Source organism: Varanus komodoensis, unplaced genomic scaffold (assembly GCF_004798865.1).
Source record: "Varanus komodoensis strain SLA01 unplaced genomic scaffold, ASM479886v1 scaffold5, whole genome shotgun sequence".
Classification (NCBI taxonomy): Eukaryota; Metazoa; Chordata; class Lepidosauria; order Squamata; family Varanidae; genus Varanus; species Varanus komodoensis.
This window is the reverse complement of record NW_025336087.1, coordinates 41,548,079-41,574,402: the sequence shown is the minus strand read 5'-3', so window position 1 is coordinate 41,574,402 and position 26,324 is coordinate 41,548,079. Positions and strand designations below refer to the sequence as shown.

Genomic DNA, 26,324 nt, shown 5'->3' with positions numbered 1-26,324 from the left:
GCAAAGGGTTAAATAAACCCCAAGCACCATGGCTCTAGGCCCCAGTCCAGAGAAATACTGTTTACTTAAAAAAAGAAATCATGCCTTTGCTATTCATGCAATGACTGCTATTAGTATCAGCAGTGTCTTGTCTAAACTGAGATAAGGAACCAGTTTTTTAATCAATTGAGTAAGAAACAAACCAACAGGTAATTTTTTTCTCTACATAGAGGAGCTGTGATGGAGAAAGCACAATATCTTTATTTTGATTATTCTGCAGTTGTCAAAACCAGAATCCCACTACAACTACTTGCTGTGGCGGCCTCAGCAAACTGTTTATGTGCAAGGCCTTTGAGCTCTGTGGATTCCTGGCACAGTACTCCTTATACGTGTCAAGCAGCTGCCTCTGTGATGAAGTCCTGCCAGAAGGAGAAGCTGGATCTGTTCCTCAGAGCCATCTCTGAAACTATATCAGGAAGAGCTGGATTTGCCAAGGTCAGAAGAGCAGTGACACCTTCCCCTCGAAACAAGTGCTTGCCCTGCTGGAGTAGTTTGTGGCTGGAATGCCACCCCACTCATTCTGCATCTGGGAAGCCGCAGCTTCCCTTAGTTTATGAATGTGGCTCTAAACTGCAAGCATATTATACTAGTTCTCACATGAAAACCCCATCTTCCCTTTCCTTGTGGCAGAAAATCTTTGGCGCCTCTTTGTGATTTTAATTAATGTTTGGGTTATAGGTCACAGTAATGTTGTTGTTATCAGCCTTGCTATAGTGCCAGTAAGATGTCTGTCCTATTAAAAGGGCCATTCTTTTCTTCAAGTACACCCTAGCTGTGTTGATATTCTATCATCCCCGTGGCTGCGTTCAAACTACAGATCATGTTAGCAGTGTACAAATATAGAACGTTAGCAAATCTGGAAGGCTGGTCACACTGGCAGATTTAAACAAATAGAGGTATTGGGGCTGACCAACAGCTGTAAACAACCTCAGAGCTCCCAGTTTCTTACTGTGCAGGTACAAGGGAGCTCAGAAAAAACACACTCTTTAGACAAGCATAGGTAAGTGGCCATTTTGCTGATGCTTTTGCTGACAGTTGAGTTCTTTGGATCTGTGGCAATCAAACATGCAAAGTTATAATTGCTAACTTCTTTTAGTGCTTGCCAAAATTTTGTCTCTAAAGTAGCAGACATAAATAGCTTTAATCCAGAGCATCGTACTGTTTTGAAACACCTGGTGTTTTGCATATAATGCAAAGATAGATTATCTAAATAAACTAATTCCACTGACCTGAAGTGCTTAAGCTGAAGGATAAATCAACAAACTGTATATCATGGAATTCTTTCTTTTAATTTATTTATTGCAAGCATATCTAATTCCCATTGCTTGTGCTCTCCCTATCTCCACAACCAAAAAGAGAAAGAGAACAAACAAACAAACAAAGGACCCCCTCCCCCCGGGTACTTTCTCAAGGGCATAGGTTGGAGTGAAAATGATTTACTATAAAGAGAAAAAAACTTTGAGAGATTGGCTATTTATCTTTGAGTGTCAGTAGCTTGACTGAAGTTTAAAAGAGTTATAGAATGCCTGCTGCCGAAGGCCACTTATGCCAAATATCTAACACAGATAAAGCCCATCAAGTAAGCGGAGAGACATTTGTGTGCGTGTGAGGAAAAAAAATATTCTAGCTCAAAAACTTACACTGCAGATTAACAAGTTATCATGGGTGCCCGTCAGTGTAAGAAGAGGATGCACTCTAGTTGCAAGGTGGGGGACTTATCCTTAATCGGCAGGGAGTGAAGGTTAGGGCTGGCCGTGGACAAGGAGGATCAGGCTGTGGGGGCTAATGCCATGGGGCGACAAGCAGTGCCTCCACAGTCGAGCTGCTGTGCAGCCACAGCAAGACGGGACCTCCTGCTCCCTCGCCTTGTGGGACTCGCCAGGCACATCTGGCTGGAGAGCTGAGGAGGAGGATGCTGGCCCAGAAGGGCCTTCGGTCTCATCCAGCCAGGCTCTTCCTATATTTTGACACTGCTGTTTCCTTTCTAGAGAGAGGGATGGTATGAAAGAGGCGATGCCCCCTATTTCAACAGCTCCCCAATTCAGTTTAATGGAGGAGAAGGATATCAATGTTGACTAGTCCTGATGACTCTACTCCTCCTTTGGTACCAGAGACATTTGGCCTGTGCGCGCCAGTTTCTGCAGCGCTTGAGAGGGAGGGTGCTGCTGTTGTGGGTATCTTGTGTGCAGTGGGGAGGTTCCTGGGTCCACTGGGTGGCAAAACAACTTAAAGTCCTATTTAAATGTAAAGAGCCATAAGAAGGGAGCGTAGGAATGTTGCATCTTCCAGGGCAGCACCAGGGAAGCAGACTGAGTAGCAGCTAAAGTCTTTGCTGTTATAGTGAAATGCATTGCATGTCTGTTACATTATAGCATTCATTTCCCATCTAAGCATAACATTAGAGTACATTATTACATGGCATTGATATCCTGGCTTTCTTCCACTGGCAAGGAACCCAAAGGGGCTTCCTGAGTTTTCCCGTCCATTTTGTTCCCACAGCAACAACCCTGTGAGGTCGGGTGCCTGAGAATCTGCGAGTGGCCCAGTGGATTTCCCAGGTCCCAAGTCAGACACACTCACTACCACACTGGCTCTCTAAGTTTGTCTTTTTATGGAATGATGCATTTCCACTTTTGGAGCCATGTGTCAGTGCACACCTTGCTCATGTTAGCACCATCTCTGATAAAAGGGATATGTTGATTTTTATTTTGATTCAAAATGTTGCAAAGTTTGTTCAACCAGAGGTGATACTACAGCATCTGGTTACACATCATCAAAAAGCAAAAAAAAAAAAAAAAAAAGGGGGGGGCATGTGTGGAGACAAGAATTTTGTTTGTGGATACTTAGTGTATGGAAACGTTGAAATGGAAATAAAGTAAAACCTATTTTTGTGTCAGAACCTAGAGTTTAAACAGCCTGTTGTTAAGAGGTGATGTTCAGAAACTCTTTTCAGATTAGTGGTGCCTTCAAAGTTCATGAGGTTTTAGGGTATAAACATGAGAATTAATGCCCAGTGATTTTAGGAAGCTTAGCCTCAGCTCTTGTGTCTTGGCTTTTCTTCCCCTTTCAAACAATCAGCAAGAAATGCTGGGCAATCTTTTTGATCTAAAGTCAGGGTGCTTAAAATTCTAGAGGATCCCAGGGAGTTTTTGAAGTGTGTGTGTGTTCTTGTTACCAAGCTTCTCACCAACTCCATGCATGCTACGTACATTCTTATTAATCATATATTAGATCCTGTAAATATTTGTTTGATTTTTTGGGACAAAAGTATTTCTTTTCCTCAATGTTCCTCTTCTATTTAAAAATATATCAATGCAATACCTAATGGAACCATGAAAAGGGAAAAAGTCTGCATTATCTTTTATATGGGCAATTCTTTCATATCTTGGTTAAGAGAATGAACTAGTTTGCTTAGCTATTGGGTGTGAGAAATTATGAAAACTGATAAAGACGTTTTGAGGATGGTGCAAGGATATCTGCTTTGGAGGCTCCCTCAATTTTGGCTTTTTTAAAAAAGAAATCCATGTTGCTTACTGATGTTCAGTATTCATTCACATTGACAAGACATATCACATTTGTGAAGGCACTAGCAGTTAGTGTTCTAGATCCGGCCTATGATGGGAAAGTATAGCTAGAGCTCCCACTGCATTGCTGAGGGTGTAATATATGGGGTTTATGGGATTTAATGACTGTTTTTATAGTGCAGTGATAGACTGGAAGCATTGGCTTTGATAAGGGACAAAGAGAAAATTTTAATTGGGCCAGTTGAAGTTGTACGACAGATTTTCTCAATCTGGTTTTGGACCCTGACAGCCCTCAGCCCTGGCTAGGATAGCCAATGGTCAGGAATGATAGGAGGTGTAGTCCGAAATATTTGGAGAATACCAGGTTGGGCAAGGTCAGTTTTGGAACATTCTGAAGGGCTGGTTCTTCATTTCATGCAAGCAAGAGATTGTAGATCTTCTTGGTTTGACCCTACCTCCATGCCTTTGCACTGGAGCAATAGCAAGAGAGGGTTATTGCCTCCAAGCTCTGCTTGAGAGCTTTTTGAAGCCCACTGTGATGGATTTGATGACTCTTTGACCTTATCCAACGGGTCCCTTCTTGCAAAGTGTCCTTCCTGAAAAGTGTCCTTCTTCCTTGTTTTCTGACATACAACCTATTGTGCTTTCATCTCTTTCTCTTTGTTGAAATACACCAATTTTATTTCACCTCCCTCTTCCCACTGTTGTTAATACTCTTCTGCATCCCTGAAGCCCAGTGACCTTCTGGGATGAATGAAAGATCCATAGAGCAGTTGATACGTTGGTGTTCCCATTTGGCCTGCAAGAGGGAGTTGGCTGGCCAATTTGTTACTCAGGGCTGATGCTCAGAAGTCCTCAATGGATGCACTAGTTTTGTTTGTGCTGTGCTCTAGATCCTTCCTGAATTTCTCTGCCGTGGGGCCCACTCTTCTCAAATGCAGCAATGTCCAAACAATTAGTGTGCTGAAACACCATTGTACATAGGTCTCCAGTTGCATCTTGCCAGTGACTGGGTATGAGCAATGCAGAGTAAATGCCTGAAGAGATTGCTATCCAGGGGCAGGGAAATGAACTAACAGATGTGCCCTGAACGAAAATGAGTGTTCCACACAAGGGTTCCATCCTGCTATAACATAGTAAAACAGTCACCAGTCTAGTTTCTGATAAAGCATATTTTGCCAAAGTAGCAGAGAATCTCCGAATAACGTCCAGCGCCAGGGGTTTCGTGCTGGGGTCTTTTGCAGCTAGACTCCGGTGCCTCATTTTCTGCACCAACCACTTGCCAGAAGAGCGAGCTGCAGTCTACAGTCTCTGGTCTGCTGAGGCACCGGGACCACTTGCCAGAGGGTGCTTGTGACGTCCAATCCAGCACTTGCCAGGCGATACATCTGGCGACGTTTGCAGGGACCAGCTGGCCTGATCAAGCTTCCAGCTCTGGTCTGGCTTCTCACGTGAAGCGACTTGTGCCTTGAGTGAAGGCCAGGCTGGTCTCTGGCTGTTCAATATGTCCATGAAACACCGGACATCAAAATTTCATCAATAAAATAAAGATGAAAAGCATGAGTGAGACCAGTGAGGAAGTTAAGTAGCTTCTTTGGCCATATGACAGAAGGAGGAATCTGTTTGCAGAATGGGCTTTCCTGCTGATTGATGACAGAGGGAATACATCTGCAAGAAATCTCTCTACATGTGTAGCATCCATCAAGCTAGATGGCAAATGCATTAGTGCTGTGAGAGCAGGGGCAGTACAAGGAACACGCTCAAATCAACCACTAATTAATCCATAATTAAAGATCTAATTAATGAACATCCCTGTGAGGGGCTTAGTCTTGGTGGTGTAAAGAATACAGCAATAAAAGAGAATCTTGTTGATGGAGCATTTCCTTTGATGAATCCTAGCAGATGAACTTTAGATCAAGTAATTACCTTCTGTTATAGGTATGAGGAAACTTCGAAGGTACATAGCTCAGTCCTGCTTTACAATAGGAAACTGGACCTGCTGACCTTCTTGCTTCTCTTTACTTCAAATTTTATGTTCATGAGCTTGGGGTGTAGATATGGTGTACTGTTACAGAAATTAATTTCTGCAATTAATCTAATAAATCATCAAGCTGGTTATTTTCATGAGAAACTTTTACTCAGCCTCTCTCTATCCCTGTAACAGAGATATAGAACTTCATTCAAACCAAGGGTTCAACTGCATTTCAAAGGAACTCTTGGAGCTGCATTCCAGGGATGAGCAGGGCCAAAGGCAGAAGGGGTGGGTGAGATAACATAAAAAGGACTCCACCCCAGCATATTTCAATGCAAAGCTCTTGTGGCTAGTAGCTGGGTAGCCGAGTAGCCGCAGGAAAGGTGTATCAACAATTTAAAATGGGAAAACCATCACAAAAGTCACAAGGATTTGTGGTTGCAGGGAATGGGGTGGGCAGGGTGGGTGCCATTTATGGGACTCCAGAGGACCAGATGAAGACCCCAGTTAGGACTTGGCCTCTGACTGAGTTCTGCACCCCTGACTTAGAACCTTTGGTTTGATTATTACTGGTATTCAACTTAAAGTGAGTGCCCCAAATCAGAACCTTCTTTACATGAATCTTTTTCAAATTACCGTTTGAACAAATGGACACCTTTTCCACTGAAAGCCCATTTCCATGTTTTGGGGGTTCTGTGTTGTTATAGGAAGGGCTTTCTTCAAAGAAATATTGCATGAGGGCAATTACACAGAGGCCCAATCTTTGTCAGGATGCCTTGTGAAAGGGAAAGATAAGGGTAGCACTTTGACCTATGCGCAGAGCTAGTGAATGGCCTACATTTTGTTGGAACTACATTTAAAGCAATTTCCACCCAAGAACAGCATCTTGAGGAAAGGAACTGTGCGCACAAGTACCACTGGTTTCAAGAGAATGTAAGCACACTTGTCTTGATCATGAATTGAAGGTTGCAGAATTAGCTCTGTGGGCTTTATTGTTAAAAATCAAACTGAAGAAAACACATACAAAGCACTTGTTTTTGCAAAACAAACAAGAAAGTGATAAAACCAGGACTGATAAGAAATGAGAACAATAAGTATTCACTTTTGGAAACCTTTAACTGTGCATAATACTGCAAATATATTTCTACTGTGACACTCAGCAACTGACTGTTGAATAAAATTCACTTTCAAATCTAGCTATTGAGAAAATGGTAGCACCTCTCCTGTATATAAACTGGCTTCTAAATGCCCTGAAAAGTAGAAAAGAGTTTAGCAGTAACCATGAATCACACGGTGGTGCATTGACTCATTCCTTTTGTAATGATGAAGCTGTAGGAGAGGCACTGGGGATGAATCTAGTTTGATGTGTTAAACATGAGCATATTGATTGAAGCCCAGTAAATTCGCCATGTGTAAATAGGAATCGCTAAAGCTAAGATTGCCTGCTACTATAGAGTCCAACAAACAGAGCTTCTTTGTCACAGGTGGCACCATTATAAATTACTTATAATCTCCCTTTGTTATGGCCTTGGATCTTTTCTTCTCAATCTAGGATCCTGCTCTCTTTATAGTACACTGTTGAAGAGCCTGGTGTTCATGAGCTGTCCAACTAATAGATCATAAAACTGAGCAATACGGCAACAATGCATTATCAAAGTAAGGTGTGCCATGACCAAAAGAATAATTCACAAGCAGTTGTCCTCTAGGAATGATGGTATTGAGCAGCAAGCTCTGAGGACCTGGAGGGCAACGCTATTTGCAAACCACAACTTTTCTATATGGGCTGCATGCGACAAAAGCTCATTGATGAGAGCAGGCACCCTAAATTAGGAAAAGGTTATTGACAGTTCCTTTCCTAATGCAAGAAGCTAGGCAAAGAGGATTTATCCAAACGTGCTTTATCCAGATGGAAATAACACATGTGCCTCCTTCGCTGGCTCAGAACTGGGTATTTATGGGATATTATACACATGGTAACTTGTAGATGAGGCGGGGGATGCAAACAAAGAGAGCTGAATCCATAACAGAAGGCTGATGAGAGCAGGTCAACGCATCTATAAGTTGACTGATATCAATCCCCCCCCCCCCTGCAAGCATATAATGTATGGATAGCATGCTCATTAGCCTTCATTATGAAGACCAATGAGCTTTCCCTCCCCTTTTTTTATATTTCTCCAGAGTGGCTTTTAGGATGCCAGTTTTGGTCCCACAGGGGCTGCTTTCCTGGGCTAAATGGTTGAGTTGACAGACCCACCTATGCATTGACAGATGAAAAATATGGTGAGCTTCCAGTGTGGTGTGGTGCTTGGACTGTTGGACTGGGGAGCCAGGAAATCTCCACTCAGTCAGTCAACTCACCGAGTGACCTCGTGCCAGTCACTGGCTGGGCTCACATGTCACGATAACCTGATGTGGTTTCCATTCCTCCACCACTCCCAACAAAGGAAACCAACAGCACAACATCGAAGGAAAAGGGCTGGGCAAGGTTGTAACTTGCTCTTCTAGAATGGTCAAATCTTTTTAGATTATGACCAGGACAAAAAGCACAAGCATGGAAATGTTCAGTAGGACAATGGAGTGTCTGGACTGTGTGTGCATGAGAGAGAGAGAGAGAGAGAGAGAGAGAGAGAGAGAGAGAGAGAGAGAGAGAGAGAGAGAGAGAGAGATCAGTGAGAATGAGCATCGAGAAGGTAACCATGCTGAAAGAGAAATTAAGAACTCAGGAGTTCGGTTTGATTTGAGCAAAACTTTATCTAATTCAGGAAGGGCAACCTTTTATTTTCTGTTGAGGGGCTCACTCCCTCATGGGTACTCTGTGAATGGCTATATGTGATGGTGGGTGGTACTGAAGCCAGAAGTATGGGGGAAACCCTTTCTGACAATTCCCTTTCTCTGTGTTCCTCCTCTGTCCCATATGCCAGGCTGCTCTGGAAGGGAGAGGCTGCTCTTTCCAGAATTCTGAGCTGACTGGAAAGGTGGTGGGCTCTCCCACACTAGAGATATTCAAAAAGAAACTGGACAGCCATCTGAGTGGGATGGGTAGCGTGGTGTCCTGCAGCAGCAGGGGGTTGGACTCGATGGCCCTCATGGCCCTTTCCAACTCTACTATCATATGATTCTATGACTTGGCTTGAAGACTTAAAGCCAAAGGCTGGATGTGGCCCTAGGACTACAGGTTGCTCAGCCCAGATCTAATTCCACATCCTAACCCCATATTCTGTTTCCAAAGCAGCTAGCCAGATGCTTGCAAAGAATGGTTCCTGCAATCATGGAGTGAAAGCAAATTTATCCCCCGTGACTGGAATTCACAGAGCCGTGCCTCAAACATGAATGTTCCATTTAGCCAGCATGACTCATAGCCTTCATCCATGACTTTGTCTAGCCTTAAAAGGGGGGAGAGAAAATGATTTCTCTAGTAGTGGATTGACAGCCTCCAGCTCTCTTTTATTAAGTGCAATAAAAATGGCATCTAATGAAATCTCAAGTGAAATTAAAAAGAGAAGAAGAAAGAGGGGAGAGAAAACAGCCATTTTTATCTGGATTGAAGCAATTATTTTTAAAAGACTTTCTGACTTCTTTTACATAGAATTCTCTCAGACTGGCTCTGTGAGTGACTTTATGAACAAGGAAGCATAGCAAAAGCCCTGCATAGATGGATTAGCTGCTTTTCATGATAAAAATATCAAGCTGAAACCATTGCATTTTCAGCAATGACTCGAGGCAAGAAGTGCACTTTTACTAGTTTCCTAGCTAAATTTGCACCAGACTTAGTGGTTGGCTGGCTTGTCATGACTGAAGTGGTATCCCAGCACATGGGGATGAGGCACATGGAGATGCTGCTTTTTAAGGAGATATAAAGCCAAGATCTGCTTTAACATCAGATACAGATCTGATACAGATCTCAATAGCTGCCATTATTCTCAACAGAATGAAGGGCAACCTCTGGTAAGAATTAGGGCTACACTGAAGTCTTGTGTGAATTCAGTAATCAGTGAGTTCGGAAGTTGTGCTATATAAAATTTTGAGGTGTGAGTTCTTGGATGCAGATTGGAATTTGGAGGAGACTCCCAACACTACTGCTCTAGTCAGCTCTAGCTGGAAGATGAGCAGATGGCAAATGAGTGGGGTGGGAAGGACAGGTGGACCTCCTTATTATGCAGACAAGACTGTCCATCCATTTGCTTTTATAGGCTCAGGGCAAACAGCAATAGGCCAGTAGCTGGCAAACTTGACCTCAGAAACAGAGCATTCTGAGTACTATTTCCCATGAACAGAAGGGTCAAGTGAGAAGTGCTTACTGATCTAAGTAGTTTAATTCAGCAGTAGTTTAATTCATTGATGGAATGGGAGTGCCTCCAAAGGGATGCATGGGCTGTGTGGGTACAGATGAAGGCCATTTCTTTCAAAACAGGACATTCCCAGCTAGAAAGTTCAGGATGTGAACTGGACAGAGAAGGAGAGGGGATGGAATGTGGCACAGAAATGTCAGGGTTAATGAGTGAGATTTGTCAGACAGCTGCTGAGAACAAATGGTCTTTGGTTCAAGGGAGATACTATACAACAAGGAGGGACGGAGGAGCAGAAATGGGAATTAATTAACCCAGAAAGCTGATGTCAAACTAAATGAGTTGACTGATGTCAGGCGTTCCTGCCTTCTGGTCCACAAGAAGCATGGACTTCCTTGAGGGTAGAGCCAAGCCTTTTGGGAGAGGAAGGTAGGAAGTGGTCTTCAGTTTGAAATCAAATCATTGCTTCACTTGGGGAAGAGCTATGTATTTCCCACAAACTGGAGGAAACATTACATTGATTGATACCATAAGATGTTTTGTTGTATAATCTGAGCCTTTTTGTGGCATTTCAGCACGGTATGCTTGTTTTTTAGAAACCATGATAAACTATGATAAGAAACAGCAATCTGTTGTATGGTTTCCACAGTCTGTTGTATGGTTTCCACCATAGTTTCCCTGATCATCAGACCCCAGCATTGAGGTTTCCATAGTCCTACTGAAGAGTCCTCTGGAAAGAGTGGCAGCAGATGCATGAACTGCTCTAGCCATCCAACATGGGATTGACTTTCAGGCATGGTGGCTGATGGGAAGTGTGCCAACAGTGGGAGGACTGAACAAAGAGTGTATAAACCACATTAATGTGGAAACCACTTAATCCTCTGGTAAGCACCTCTAGGCAAAAAACTATACTCCACAGAAACCATGCAGGGTTGCTTGTTGTCATGTGTGAACCCAGCCTTACTCTACTTAATGGAAGACCTCGCTCTAAATACAGTTGGTTCATAAATTCACCTTCCTGTCCTATTGCACAGAAATTGCATACATGCATTTGTGAGCCTAATCTAATTCATAGGCCATGGAAATGGAAAGAATTCCATAACTACACCTAATAACACAGCACAAATCATTTTATCTTTTTATTTTAATATGCTTGTTGCTACATGAGGTATTTATTTTCATTTTCATGACACTATCTTAATAAAATTCTTCTTGCAGGAGAATCCTGATGTCAGCAACATGGGGCATCAGGTGATTGTATTTGACTTTTCAGCTGTAAGAGGACTGTGGGAAATTCGGGTTAAGAAGCACAAAGAACGGCAAAAAAAGGAGAAGGAAAGAGTATCCAGGAGTGCATTAGAGAAGTAAGGAAATATCTCATTCATTCAACATTGATCTGATGACCAAACTATGCTAAGTCTTGCGTCAGTCATAGCAACATTTTTTCTGCCAGTAGTACCATGTCTGTAGAATATTAGATTATTTTCCATTTGTGGAGAGGATTTCCATTGTTGCTCCTTTGCTTACTTTGTCTGCTAGCAGAACTTAAAAATCACTTCCTCTGAGCAAAGGTACTTCAGAATCTACTCTGAATCTACCTCCTACCCTCACCACTCTACACTCCATTTGCTGCTATGGTTATAACTGCAGAGGAACATGGACACAGCTGTGCAGACTTCGCATTTATCGAGCTAACATGAAATAAAACCCAGGCCTGCAAACATAGGAATTTAAGAACCACCTTGCTGGATCAGATCAGTGCTTCATCTACCTCAGCATCCTGTTTCCAACAGTGAGAAACCAAACAGTTTCTGAAAGCTCTGTGTTTGTTTTTGAATTGTTAGGCATGCACAGTGGACTTCTTAAGGCAAGCTGGAATAGAAATGCAACCCTTGGTGAAGCGCAGCCTTGAAGAGCTTGAGTAGAAGAAGTGCTTCTGAGGGAATGGGGATTTTCTGAGGAGACTGTGAGGGGAAAGCAGGAGGCAGAAATTGTGAACAAAGGATCTGAGGAACCTGGGAAAAGAGAGAGATAGACAGAGGGGTGGAAATGAGAAATCCCAAGGAGGCTGAGAAAAGACCAGGAAAGAACAGAAGCAGTAGCAACAGCATCATTCTGCCTGGCCCCCATTAGCAGTTAGTTAAAGGCTCGGCAACCACCTGGCAGTTAATAGAAACATTCAGTTACTTCTGTGTCTTGCACTGCACAGCTAGAGTCAGGTTTTCAAAATAACCTACTTTGCAGAATCTATAACTATTGGAGCCCCTTCCCTCCATTTTATGCTAAGAGGCTTACTTTAAATAAATTATGCATTTGAATATTTGTTTCACTTTCTTCCTCATAAGTCCTGGTTTTTCTTGTGTAAATTGCTCACCAGTTTCCCCACCCCTTTTCAGGGACCAGGCACCAGTGCACAGGGACACCAGTTTTTGCTCCCTCACCCATCCTGGTAGTCTATGAACAATGATATATGCCAATGATATATGCTACCTACCTGCTCACAGGTAGAACGTTAACATAAACACTTGAAATAAGCAAGCAAGCAAGCTTTATTGCTGTACGTAGGTATGTATGGGACTCTTATCCCACCCCATTAGCCAAGAGGATTCCTAGGTGTGTTACAAATTAAGAAATATACAATAAAATGCAATTAAAATGACCACAAATATGACAGTAAGATCTAACAATCTATCCATACAACCATGGCATTGTAAATTTCATAGAACCATAGAGCAGCATAAAAGGCACAGTGACAATTTATAACCAAATAAAAAATATCAAAGCCGATTAATTCTAACAGTTAAAACATTGGAAAATTAGTAAGGCCTTCACCTGGCACTGAAAAGGATACATGGAGATCACCAGGCAAACATCTTTGAGGAGCTGGTTCCAAAGTAGGGGTGCCACTGCTGAAAAGGCCCTTCTCCTTGTAGCCACCCTCCTTTTTTCCTCAGGAGGGGCTCCGTTGGAAGGGCCTCTGATGATGATCCGAGGGGATGGGTAGGCACATGCGGGAAGGAGTGCTCCCTTATTCAAGTGTCTTACTGCACCAACTATGTCTATTTGCTTTCCCTGAGCAATTGCTATTGAGATATATGTTACATCTGAGCATGGACATTTGTCCACATCAACATTCTTTTTATAGTCCTTGGGCTTTCCCTGCTTGACCAAGGATTAGAAGAACACATGGAAGAACACATGGAAGGAAATGGCCTGCAGTTGGTTTTGCTGCAACTCTTGGAGGCCAGGAAGGCTGCATTGATTCATTTGGGTTAGTAATGATACCTAAGGGGCTGTACACAATTGGACTATCTGATCTTGAAACAGATAACTCTATATTTTCAGAACAAACGGCATGGTGCCTTTGAGACAATCAATACCCCGATTTTACTTCTTGTGTTACATTGCCCCTACCTGTCATGAGCCAGTTTCTCCCTCCCTCTTTTCCTGTCCAGCAGTCTTAGTCAAGAACTCAGAAGCACAATCCTTTTGTTGGAGCTTAACTGATTTCAATACAGTATAAATCGAAGTCGCATTCTCCTTGAGATGTGGATGAAGGATCTGCCCACGTGAAGAGTCAAATCCAAATTGATACATCCCCTCCTTGCCTCCCTTTAAGAAAAGATTCTGGCTCCACTGCCAGGGCAGATGTTGCTGCTCAGCGGTCAGATGGAAGGAGCACCAGGCACTTCTTAATTGGTCCACTTGCTTTGGTCCACAGAGGCAAGGAATTCCCTTCCATCTCCTTTTCCCCAGCTCTGAAATGGCTCCCTTTTTTCCAAGGTGGGCTGGTTTTCACTCTGTCTCTGAAAATCTTCGCTAAGTAACCTTGAAATGTGGCGTGCTCTGTCCTTGCTGCAAGGGGGCAAGGATGCTACTCTTTGTAAATAAGTGGAGGAAGATGAGAACTCAAGCTGTGCTGCTGTTTGACCTTGAAAACCCAGACTGGATGAACACCTCCACTTTGCGACAACATGCAGTCACAAAGACCACTTTTCTTCCTTCATCACAGAACTTCCGCTGGGAGAGCACTTCCGCTGCCTCTTGTTGCTAGTTTTGTAATAGGCACTGCTTGGCAGATGCCCCGTGGCACTAGCGAAACCACATTTCATACAGTTCACACGATGGTAGCGGAGGTTGTACTCTCTGGTTTATTTGTCCCTGTGGCAAAATAAGTTCTGGGAAGCTGCTATAACCCTGCAACGAAAGTGCTATCGTGAGGATTCCTGTTTGGAAAATAGTAAGAATGGAAATTTGTACTTGTTTTTCATCCATTTCTTGTAAAATTTATTGTGCTATAAATAATTAATCTGGAAGGACCCTCAGGAAGTATCCATAAAGCTACATAAAGCTATACTTTAATGGTATTTGACAAGATCAACATAGTTAAGCTTATTTAATAGCATTGAAGAGCATGCAAACTTGTTAGCTTTAACAAAAGGTATCTCTAAGACCATCCAGAGGTATAAACATTTCTGCCTCTGACTCTCTGACCTAACTTACATGATTAAGCAACCATGGTTATTTGTAAGAGAGTGAGTGTTAACCATGATTTGTTAACCATGGTTATTTGTAAGAGAGTGAGTGAGTATTCTGACCCCTGATTGATGCCCTGTTTCTGCTTTAGTAAGCAATCTAGTTAAAAATCTGGGTTGTTTCTCTATCAATAACCCAGAGTTTCAGGTTCAGACATCAAGGAGAACACCCTTTAACAAAGTGGAAGTGAGTGAGTAGTAAGGAAGCAGCATGCTCCCTCCCTCCCATGTGTTCACAAATAAGTATTATTTAAATAGGAATACAAGACCCTGGTGCAGAGATTGTGCCGGTGACCTGCTCACTAAACCAGGTGTAAACTACTGATGGGCAAATTCAAGGCCCCTGCCTCTGTTCCTCCTTAGGAGTCTTTGATCTGGATGGGCAGCACTTCGGATCAAGGACTCTTTTCAAGTAGATGAATGTCCTCTGTTAGCTCTAAAAAAAGTCCTCTCCTCTGGAATGTAGGACACCTGGGCATCCCGTGTAAAGGGAGCTGTGCCAACTCACACACACAGGAGCCCTCCACCAAAGAGCCCTTCACATAGCTGACAAATGTGCGGTCAGTCGGGGGCATGGTGCATGCAGGCGGCTGTGGAGTGTGATGACCTTGCCATGCCTTTTTCTTCAAGCATTTTATCCTGGGTGGATTTGTAGCATTTTCCATCCTCCTTGAGTTCATCTTGTAGCTAGTAAAAGCTCGCGCAGAGGACTTCAGCTTGCTTCTGAATTTGGATTAATGGTCCTGTGCGAGGAGGCATTGCAGCATAAAACTTGCTTACTGTGGTCTTTTTCATAGTTCTGATGAGAATGGTGGAATGACAATTGTGCATTATAAAAAAGAGTGCTCTTGATGAAGCCAACTTGTAGATGGCTGAATTCTTGCACTAAATTACAAACAAACAATTTTATGGGGGAAAGTTAACTATCAAGCATGCTACAAAAAGCAAAGGGAATTGTAGAGGAATGTGTCTGAGAAATAAAGACTGTAAAGTATGCAACACTAAAACAGTACCATGACATTTTGAATGTGGTACTACTATTTCTTATTCTCCATATTAAAATTAGAAGTAGTAATACTGTAAACAGTTTTTTTAGGGCATAGCTCTCACAAAAAGGCTTAGGGCATAAGCCTTTGCATGTTTAGAGAGAACAGTTCCCACAATTCCCAGCATGCCCCAGCCAGCATGCTGGGACTCATGGCTAGCTGAGGAATGCTGGGAGATGTAGGACCTTTTTCTGTTGAAACAACACAGGGCTGCCATGCACAACAAAATACATAAATGCTTTAACATTGCACTGAGATTATTGGTTTGCTCAATTAAAATTGGAGGAGGGCTTGTGATGACAAAGCATTGTTGAAATGAATACAGTTGAAACGACACATCATTTTGGAGTATTTGTGATCAAATGATGATACAAATGTAACTGTTTTTTCTGGATCTCTGAGAGAGCTGTAGCCATGTTTCACACTCTTTCCAGTATATGCATCTTGTGATTTCACTGCTCTTTTAATATAAACTTCTTCAGAGCACTTCATGGCAGCCATACAACTGTGGATACTTGTAAATATGGCATTTAACATGCAGCCATGGTTTCCCCCCTTGAAAGGTCATAACTGGGAAATGTCTCTTTTAATCAGGCTTTGCAAGCCTATATGACAGATATAAGGATGAACAGATTAAATTTCCAGTTTCAATTTACTGAATTTTCTAGCCTAAATCAAATACAGAGTTAGGAATGTTTATGCATAAGTCCATTGATGCAAATGAACTTAAGTATGTCTAACTCTGTTCCGGATTTAAGTCTCTGATTTGAATTTTGTGGTGCTTTCCAGTGTGGCTACTTATGCACTGCCAAAGAGATGAAGAGAAGAGGACAGAGATTTTCATAAATTCCCCATGTGCTAATTTCTATGTAGAAAATTTCTAACATTTAGAAATTGTTAACTATAGTTTTATGAGAAATGCAATACAAGTTATAGTGAGGAAGAGCATGGACTGTCCTCCTCAGCCTGCTGGATCTTTATGGTGAATGCACATTTATTATAATTTATTAAAAACTTTTCTAACCCATCCAGTGCAAGTGTCTCGGGATGGCTTACAAAAAATGAATAGAATAAAACAAACATCACAGCAACGTCTTCTGCTTGCAACTCTTTGACTTTTCCCCACTGCTTCTTTAATCTTTTTCTTCCCTGTGGAATATTTAGTAGAAAATGGAATAGCTGTGCAGTTCTATCTGGCTGTAATCCCTAGGATTGATCCAGCTGGAATACTGTTGGAAAGACTGACTGGGGTTTCTTACATGGACACAATTCTGCCCCCGCCCCCAAAGACTCATTTCAATTCAAGGAAAAGGTTAAGCATGCGGGTGAAAATATTTGTTTAGATCAGAACTGGATTGTGGTCCAATTTTTGCATCTTGAGAAAAACAACAAATCAAACATTTGTCAGTCTGGTCCCTAGTAGGCAACCATGCATGGCTAATAGGCTTGCTTGGCATGGAGACTGCAGACTGGGTGGACTCAGGCTAAAGAAAGCTTTGTGTGGAAACATCAGAAATGGACCAGATTACTAAACCAGCAGCACTACGAATGTTCTTAATGGAGTGATTTGCATGCCTTGGAAGACCTCAGGGTAATCTAGTCAACTTTGTACATGCTAATACCGTACTTGAATTTCATAACATTTCACAGGTAAAAACAGGAACATTTTGGAGTACTTATGAGGCTCTTAATTGCACACCAAGGATTGCTGCCTGAGTTGCTCCTTCCCTTCTTATACGTTGCTGAAAGCCTTTCTCCATCTGCAGCACATTGCAAACATTTACTGTGCAGAATAGACCACTTTGCGCTGGCTGTTGGAACAGTCTTGTTGATAACAGACCACAATATTTCCATCTGAACATGCCAATCACGTGTGGTACTTCCTGTTAGGTGTAGGTAGCATTGCCTGCATTGTGTGGCTCTGTCCATTAACCAGTGTGTGAGGGAAGGGGTTAATGCCATAAACAAAAGAAGGCCAACCTCTCTGCATGAACTATGTCCTTTGTTCCTTCCACCTCACTTGAAAAGGAAGACGTTCACATTTATTTATTTATTAGATTTATATGCCACCTTTTTCTGTTAAAGAACTTAAAGTGGCGTACATCTTTCTCTTCCTTGTGCTCCCAGTTTTACTGCCACAATGGCAACCCAATTTGGTAGGGTGGCTGAGACTTTGTGAGTGGCCCAAAGTCACCCAGTTGGTTCCATGGCCAAGTGGGGACTGGAACCCAGATCACCTGAGTCCCAGTCCTGCTCTCTTAACCACAACACCACACTGGCTCTCATTAACATTTTGCTCTCTCACTTCTACCATGACCAGAGAAGTATGTGTTTATTTCTCCTCCTCTTTAAGCTCACCAGGTAGCAATAAAGCAAGAAATCCTGCATGAACATACCAACATCTCTCTTTCATGAGAGTCACATATGGATTGTTTGTAAATAACTAAACCCTTTAAAAAACTCAAAAGCTTCTCAGTGTGGATTCTAACAGATTTGTATTCTTAACCAAACCAGCTGTTTAATGCTTACCTCTGCTGAACCTGCATATAACCAAATATACAACAGATTGGGCTCTTTTGGTGGCAGCATCCTGACCATGGAACTCCTTCCCAAGGGGAGTTAGAAAGGCTCTTTCTCTGATGCCTTTTAGGTAGATAGTTAAAACCCTTCTTCCCCTGCCAGCCTTTAGGTGAATCTTCATCTAGCTGGTCACAACCTGTTTGTTTTGTTTGCTTATGAACTACACAATGTATTTTAATGCTCTCCAGTTTTGAATGTATTATGTTTTATTGCTGAAAATCATCTGGGGGCTCATAAATGGGAAGTAACACAATATAAGCATGTTTTGATAAGTGAATGGGTGAAATATATCAACACATATTTCCCTTGTCTTTTAAAACTGAATAATGTTCATCAGAACATGTCAATGCACTGTGGATCCGGCTGTACTTATTACAGAACTGTCACAATTAAAACACATTTGTCAGTGTTTGCTCTGGGTTAAGGGAGGGAAGGGAGGGAAGCCAAACACCAGCAATGTGTACATGTATATGACCATTGACATGGAAGTGCGAATCTGCAAGTCCTTTGCAAAGGAGGGCCTGGACTTCACCAACAACTGTCAGGAACCAAAAGGGATTGTTTCGACCACAAACTTAGCCTTGATTATACTGTACCTTCATGTGGCTTTTTATTATACAATGTGTGGGAGTTCATCTTGACTGGGAGTGGAGTATACATGTAATACTGTACAGAAATGAAACATTGATATCCTTCACTAGATTTTTTTAAGCCACTCCTAATGTTTTCCTCAAAGGCAAAATAGGGACACAACGAGGACAGTCATTTACTGAGGAAGGATACTACAAAATAGGGAAGTGACCCTGGGAAAAAGAAAGCACTGGTACACAGAGAATTTCATGCCAATCTAGGAAATGACCCTAATTATGAATGTTTTGTGACCGTTTATTTCAAACCAACTTCTTCCCATTTCTTAAAAAGTTGTTGGGATGCAGTTCCTTTTTCTCCTTCAGTAGGATGGAGTTTGTCCTTAAGTTAAATGTGTGTCTCCTCACTAGTCAGACCTCACCTGGAATACTGTGTCCAGTTCTGGGCACCAAGATTTAAGGAAGATGCAGAAAAATTGGAAAGGGTCCAGAGGAGGGCAGCAAAAAAGATCCAGGGTTTGGAAACACTGTCCTATGAGGAGAGACTGAGAGAACTGGGCATGTTCAGCCTTGAGAAGAGAAGACTGAGAGGGGACATGATGTCCCTCTCTAAGTACCTCAAAGGCTGTCACAAAGAGGAACGGCAAGATCTTTTCTTACTGTGGCCAGAGTGTAGGACATGGAATCCAGATTCAGGCTGGACATCACAAAAAGCTTCCTCACTGCCAGAGCAATGCGACAGAGGAACCAGCTGCCTAGAGAGGTGGTGGGCTCTCCCACACCAGAGACATTCAAAAAGAACCTGGACAGCCACCTGAGTGAGATGGTGTAACGTGGTGTCCTGCAACAGCAGGCGGTTGGACCCCATGGCCTTCATGGTCCCTTCCAACTCTACTATTCTATGATTTACATTTTCTCTGTGTGCTTTACCCACTTCTCCTCAGGAACACCTCAACAGCTTCTGTGGTTCATTAGCAGAGCTGGCTTACAGAGACAAGCCAGTATGACTCTTTCTGGACTATTTTTATTCAGTGATGTTAGAGTGACATTGGTTGCTCTTCGGAGTAATGCCCGCATGACCTCTTCAAATAGCCATTGTCTTGTGAATTCCCTGTTGCACTGGTGATCCTTACTGTTTACATTGGTAACATCATTTGCACAGTCACTCTCGGAACATGCACTGGTGACCTTTGGCTCTTGACTATTTTAAGCTCTCACTACTATGTCACATACCTTTCATGCCAGAGATCTGGGTTAGAAACAAGAATGGTGCCTGAGTACAAGACTTGCAGTCCCAGCTTACTCTCCTGCTCTAACTACTACAGCATAAACAGTGGCTTACACTGCAGTTACTAAAGTGGTAACCTTTGCAAAGGAAATCAGGTATCTTATTACATGGTCCCAGTCTGGCGTTTTAAGCCAGCAGTGGCTATAAAATGATCCAGCCTTTTCACAGCTTGCTCAGCCCCACCTCAGTTGGTCCAGGATCCTATGAGGAGCTAGAACAGAATAAAGCTATACAGTAAATTGAATGACTGAATACATTATAAACAAGTTGCAACTCAACTAGTGGTCAAAGAAACTATTCTAGGAGAGAAGACACGGAGTGAGAGTCCCTCCTCCTAGAAAGGACTTTCAAACCAGCACATGGGTAAAATGATTCCAGGAAAAGAAAAATCCACCCATTTATTTGAGTTCAGTGGGACAGCCAGTTAACTGTGCATAGGATGGCTGCCTATTGCAGAAATATATTGGTATTCCTCAACAACACAGTTCTTCCTTCCTACATTCATGGAAATGTCATTGGTGCAAGAGAACACCCAATGGATATTTTGTCCTTAGCCAAAGGACAGTAGCTCCATGTTCATATTCCTGATTGTGTTGTGTGGGCAATCCTGACTCACCATTCTTTGCTTTTTCACTATACTCATTACAGAGGCAGGATGGATACAATCTGAATGAACCCCTTTCTGAAACATTTTGTAATTCCAGGTTTTTGGGGTGGGGGAAGAAAGAAAAGTGAAATCTTTTCACTTATATGCTTTCAGGATAAAGCAGGAATGGGACCTTGTGCTGGAGTGCAGAAGAAAAGGCTTGCCTCAAGCTGCCTATCTCAATAATGGTTTCATAGATACGGAAAGAATTTTGGATAAGATTGAAAAGAACTCCCCACTCATTAAGAAAATTGCATTGCTGAATGAAACAGAGAAAAAAAGAAGCAAATTTGTTTTTCAACTTTCAGGAGAGCACTGGACGGTAAGTATATTTCAGTGGGCAGCGTGGGACTCTTCCACTAATTATGGCAGTGTTGTAATGATGGCCATAACCCATTAACCACAGGGATGCTTAATTTCAGCATGCCTAAAGTCTGTTGAGCAATGGCTCCTGACATCATTGGAAGTCCCAGGGTCCTAGTGTCTGCCGTCCAGATTCTGCACTCTAGCTAGCACATTCTGGCCAAATCTAGTCAACCTTTTGATTCCCTCAGTACCCCCAATATAGTATCACTCTGGTGGCTTTTGGGCATATTGAAAGGGTGGCTAGACCTAGCTATGCAGCTTGGGGCACAGTCATCACAGCCTTGGTGCTCCTTCAGGACCATTAATGGAAAAGGAAGGCCATCAGAGGATGCTTGGGATGCTCTCCTTTTGGCAGCAGGCTAAGTGAAAATTGGGCAGTCCCCATGTTAGTGAATGGTTGCCCCTCTGATACTAGGGCACTAGCCCTACATATATTGATAGCCCTGAGGTGCTGAAACTTTTCTTGTAGGCTGCAGTCCAGTGGTACAAGGACGCAAGATGGAGCCAAGGCCAGAGAAAGCAAAGTGGGAAAGGGCAGGTGTGATTCGTGCACATTTGCACATTTTCCCACCAAGCACACAAAATTCAGCACAATTCTAAGCAAGTCTACTTAAGAGTAAATTCTGGAATAACAGCTTTCATGCCTGTGAAATGAGACCCTCATGCCTGCAAAGTTCAGCAGGTATTGTTTGCAGGCTGCTTCAAGGTGCATTGCCTATAAATATGCTCATATCTCTGATCAGATCACTTATCAGAAATGGCAACAAAAGAGGCTTGCCTGCTGGGAAATTAGCCTCATTTGGCTCATGGGCTGGATGTCTCCTATGCCAGATCTATAGCCAGAATAGCTTTTAAATATACCTTACAATTAAATCATTTGGAAAAACAAGGGGATTGCCGTATTTCCTCATTATTTGAGACTGGACTTTCCTAGTGGTTGTCTTTGTGGAACAATTCATCACATTTCTGTTGGCTTATCTGTAGTGATTGAAGACTGCTGAAGTACATGGGGGAATTGGCCAAAAGGAAATCTGTGTAAATTTCATTTTCTATCACAATCTGGTTTGTAAATGGAGCACTAAAATGTCACATAAGGTTGTGCCAGGTAAAGCATAGCTATATGCATGCTAGTAAACACAATTCTAAAAGCCATTTATAATAAGTTTTCTAGTGTCCTTTCTATAGAATAACTCCTTTTTGTTTTTATTTCTTTTCTTATAGATTCTTCTACTAAGAATGTTATTTTTAGTACTTTCCAGTATTATGCTAACTTTTGCTCTATGTCATCATTTATGGGCATCATTTCAATTCATTTTGCTTAAAAAACAAGAGAATTTAACATGCAAACACTCCAACAAAGAGGGACGGTTCAAGTTCTAGAGATGCACTGCATACAGAGTTTGTAAAATTGTAAAGGTACAATTGTATAGTCTTACACTGGCCTTCTCTTTAACGTGGAGCCTTTGAGATATGAAAATGCCCATCATCCCCAACAATCATAGGCATACTGGCTGGGATAATGGGATTTGTAGTCCACCACATATCAAGGCTACCAGGTTGAAGAAAGCCACCCCCAAGCTATGACCTGCTTCTTCAGTGGAAGTGCAACTCCATCTACAACAGGTTGAACATTCCCCATCCGGTCAGAGGAACCACCTACCAGCATCATCTCAGTCTTGTCTGGATCGAGTTTCACTTTGTGGGTCCTTACCTAGTCCATTGTCATAGCCTGGCACCAGTTTAGCACATCCACAGCCTCACCTGCTGATGATGTAAAGGCGAAATAGAGCTGTGTATCATCAGCATACTGACGGCAGCCCCCTCCAAAACCCTGGATGGCCCCTCTCAGCAGTTTCATGTCGATGTTAAATAGCTTGTGGGACAGAACAGTCTCCTGAAGAACTCCATGTTGGAGAATCCATGGGGCTGAACAGTATTCCCAAAGTGCCTTCTGAAAAAGTTGCTCCAAGTGAGAGCAGAACCACTACAACGCAGTGCTCGAACATCTCAGGTTTATTACTCATGTTGGGGCACATTATTAAGAAGCATTATCATGAAATAGCTAAAGAGATTACTCACATTCTAGAAACTTTTCCCTGTTAAATGCTAGCATCCTGTCAGCCAGGCTAAAGAATACACTGGACATCCATGGCTGAATCTCCTGTTCCCCTACTTAAAGCCTTCCTACAAACTGTGAGCAGATGTGCATGGAATAATGAAATCTATTTTTGTAGCTCTTTGGCAATATTAGGTTTCATCTGAGGATGCTGACACGTTTCTAAATAAAGAAATCCTTACCGTCTGAAATCTTCTGTTCTTAGGAATTTCCAGATTCACTGAAAGAACAGACATATCTAAAAGAATGGCATATAAACAATACCATGATCGCAACCATTCCAACGTACATTGCCTTATTTCAGGAGCTGAGAATTCTAGAATTATCCAGCAACCAGATCACAGAGCTTCCCATTGAAATCGGTAAGTTTTCCAAAGAGAATATTCTGTTGGTTGCTTACCCCAATTAGCTGTGAAATGAAAAGGTGGGTTCATTTCATGAGCATTTTTGTCCACCCTTCCCGAATGCATTCCCACACTGTAGGTGATTCTTCACACCCTTTGTGAAAGAGTGCAGTGTTGTCCACAAATTGGCATGACTGCTCAGGCATCAGCTGCTGGGAGAGAGCGGCAAGCAGTTAGGGAGAGGCTTGCGTGCCACATAAGCTGCCTCTGCTCGCTAAGCTAGCTTGATGCCTTCAGGCACGGTAGAGGACACTGTTCCATTACCCATACTGAAGAAATGCTGAGCTACTAGTCCAGATGGATTCTGTCCATAAAATGGGAGGGGTGCTATCTTCTTCCTCGCCTCGAGCAGCAAAAAGTCTCCAAGGGATGAATGTTGCAAGAACACAGGGTGTCATTAAATACACATCTAATTATGTAGCCCATTGAAAGCAATGTTCTGTGGGTGGTGACAGTCGCATCCAGATGTACACAAAATGTGAATGTTGTCTATGGCACTGCATCACTTTCAATGAGGGACATATGTGGATTTGTCTAGTAGAATTTATTTTCCTCTAAAGTGTTTGTTAAGTTATGGATTTTTGTAGCATAGAAAGTGATAAGAGTCTGCCTGTGTGACACAAGGAAACTGGAACCCTTGCCTAGTAGTTTCATCAATGCGGGACGTAATCCTTTTGCTTCTACCCGTGCTTGCGTGTATGCGCATTACGATGCACACTGAAGCATTCATTCCAATGAGATTCTTCTCACTAGCACTCATATTGGAAAGCCTGTACAGTAAACCTCCTGTATCTGCTGTTTCAGTTACCATGGTTTCACGTATGACCACAGTCCAAAAATTAAATAGAAAAGTCCAGGGAGAAGGAACAGGCATGCATGGGAAATGCTGCATCTCTCCACTGAAGCTGCGTGGGGAAAACTCCACTTCCTGGCTGCCACATACTTGGCCAGCCATGGTAGGCCCAGAACTTCACGTCACCCCCTCGTCCACCCCAGCTAACGCAGACAGACAGACAAGGAGGGAGAAATGATTGAGGCAGGGTAGAGATATTCATGGTTTTTCCATTACATGGGGGTCCTGTGCCCCCAACCCTGTGAATATCGAAAGTCAACAGTGTTTGCTACTATCCGCAATTTCAGGCATCTACTGGGAGCTTGGATCCTACCACCTGCTGAGAGGCGGGGTCCTATTGTATATGTTTTTGGAGGTTTAGCTCTATGTAAGATTACAGTTTTCACTTTTATTTGACCTAGTAGTGTACATGCAAGACAGAGTAAAGCTCATTTACCTCCCCTCAGTTTTAGATGTGTGCATAAACTAGTGAAATGGTAAGGCTGACTTTCTAAGTCTCAGCATATTCAGTTTCTCAACACTGAATTGGCACAACCTCAGCTTCAAAAACTGCAGCTATATAACACATTTTAATTTCTATACACTTAAATGGAAAACAACAGACATGAGAGATTGAGTGGCCTTCACACTGGCTTTCAGACAGACTACTGAAGTTAACATACAAAAGATTTCCATATAATTATGCTTGCTGACTTTTCTTAGTTTGATTCACCAGGGTTCTGTATTGCTATTGCAGACTTTTTAGACCTCAGGAGACTATTTTATTACAGAACTCTTTTGGAAACAGGACTGTGACTAATTCCACACAATGTAAGAATGGTTGGTAAGCCTTGCTGGTTTGTTAAACACCTGCATGTGTGCTGGTTGTGTGCTGCCCAATTTACTGAATTACCTTCTCTGGGTGTAGCTTATCAGAACATCTGGACCCATGAAGGTGGGGAGCTGGAGGGGTTAACAAATCAGTCAGAACTAAGGTCTGCTGAGTGCTTTGTCAACCATCCCAGCCAGCCAACCTCACCATGTTAGGGTGTAATCACGATTATGGCAATTAAGAACTTCAGGCATCAAGTGACCAGCATGCAGGCTTGTTAACCATCCTTATGTCATGTGAATGTGCCCATTCAGCGAAGACAGGAATGGGTGAAATGAAGGCATTCTCATTCTCTTTCTGTATTTGAGGTTTTGTTCAATAACCCAGATCTTGAAGAAAGATTCCTCTTTATTTTCTCTGCTAATTTTTAGAACCCAGGCTAGATTTCCTCAACTGCTAAAACAACATAAATGGGCATGATTGGTTAATATGTGGACAATATATTTCATAAAGGTAATTACCAGGTGGCATCAAGACTTGTTCTTTGGGTTATCTGAAAGGTGGATGCACAACCACAGCCAGTTGTCAGCATGATTTTATGGCTATAAATCAAAGACTAAAATTCTTGCTCTTTTATGGGCATGTGGATTTTTGGGATGAAACAAAACAGCAGACTTAATTGGTTTGAGAGCATTCCACAAGGTGGCAGTGGAGAATAAAATAAAAATGGAATAATTCGACATTAGATTCTGTTTCAAATTCTATTTCTCTTCGTTTTAAAAGTAGCCTTGTTTTTGAGGTGTTATACAACATGACTTCTGGAGGTATGATTTGCCATTTAGCTGCATAAAACACGCTTCACTCTTGTGTTCTTCACACTCCACAGGGATCTCTTGAAAAACTCTGGTTAACAGAAGTTATCATGATGAACAGCTTTTCCCCAATCAAATGGGTGCACTTTCCAGAGATATACGACCTATGTGCTTGTAAAATCTACAAGTGTGGAGGCACTTTAAGTATAGCTGGCCTTTTCAAGATCTTCTTTGTTCCCATTAGAATAGCTGACATTCAAATTGCATGGGAGATATTAATTACAGCATTACAGAACATGTGAAATCATTAATTGACTAATCATATTAGCTGTAATCCTAGACCAATGTTGTGCAGGTAGAAGAGCAGTGTCTAGATAGCTAGGGGTTCAAAGCTGGTGTGTGCACACACATGCACGGGTGAATTCGGCGAATGGGGCGGCCTAAAAATGTTTTAATAAA

General features: G+C 42.3%; 1 protein-coding gene across 2 annotated transcripts in view; it reads left to right on the top strand.

The window, feature by feature from the left end:
- The first annotated feature begins 896 nt into the window (after positions 1-896).
- The window catches only part of LRRC2 (leucine rich repeat containing 2), a 58,188-nt gene continuing 32,760 nt past the window's right edge, over positions 897-26,324 (top strand). The window contains exons 1-5 of one of the 2 annotated variants that reach the window (XM_044446098.1): positions 898-1,039; positions 10,495-10,705; positions 11,040-11,185; positions 20,618-20,825; positions 23,191-23,347. In XM_044446098.1, the coding sequence (XP_044302033.1) occupies positions 10,682-10,705; positions 11,040-11,185; positions 20,618-20,825; positions 23,191-23,347 (535 nt within the window). In that variant the 5' untranslated portion in view covers positions 898-1,039; positions 10,495-10,681. Of the gene's footprint in view, positions 1,040-10,494; positions 10,706-11,039; positions 11,186-20,617; positions 20,826-23,190; positions 23,348-26,324 lie in introns of both variants that reach the window. The other variant, XM_044446100.1, reaches the window with a different exon arrangement.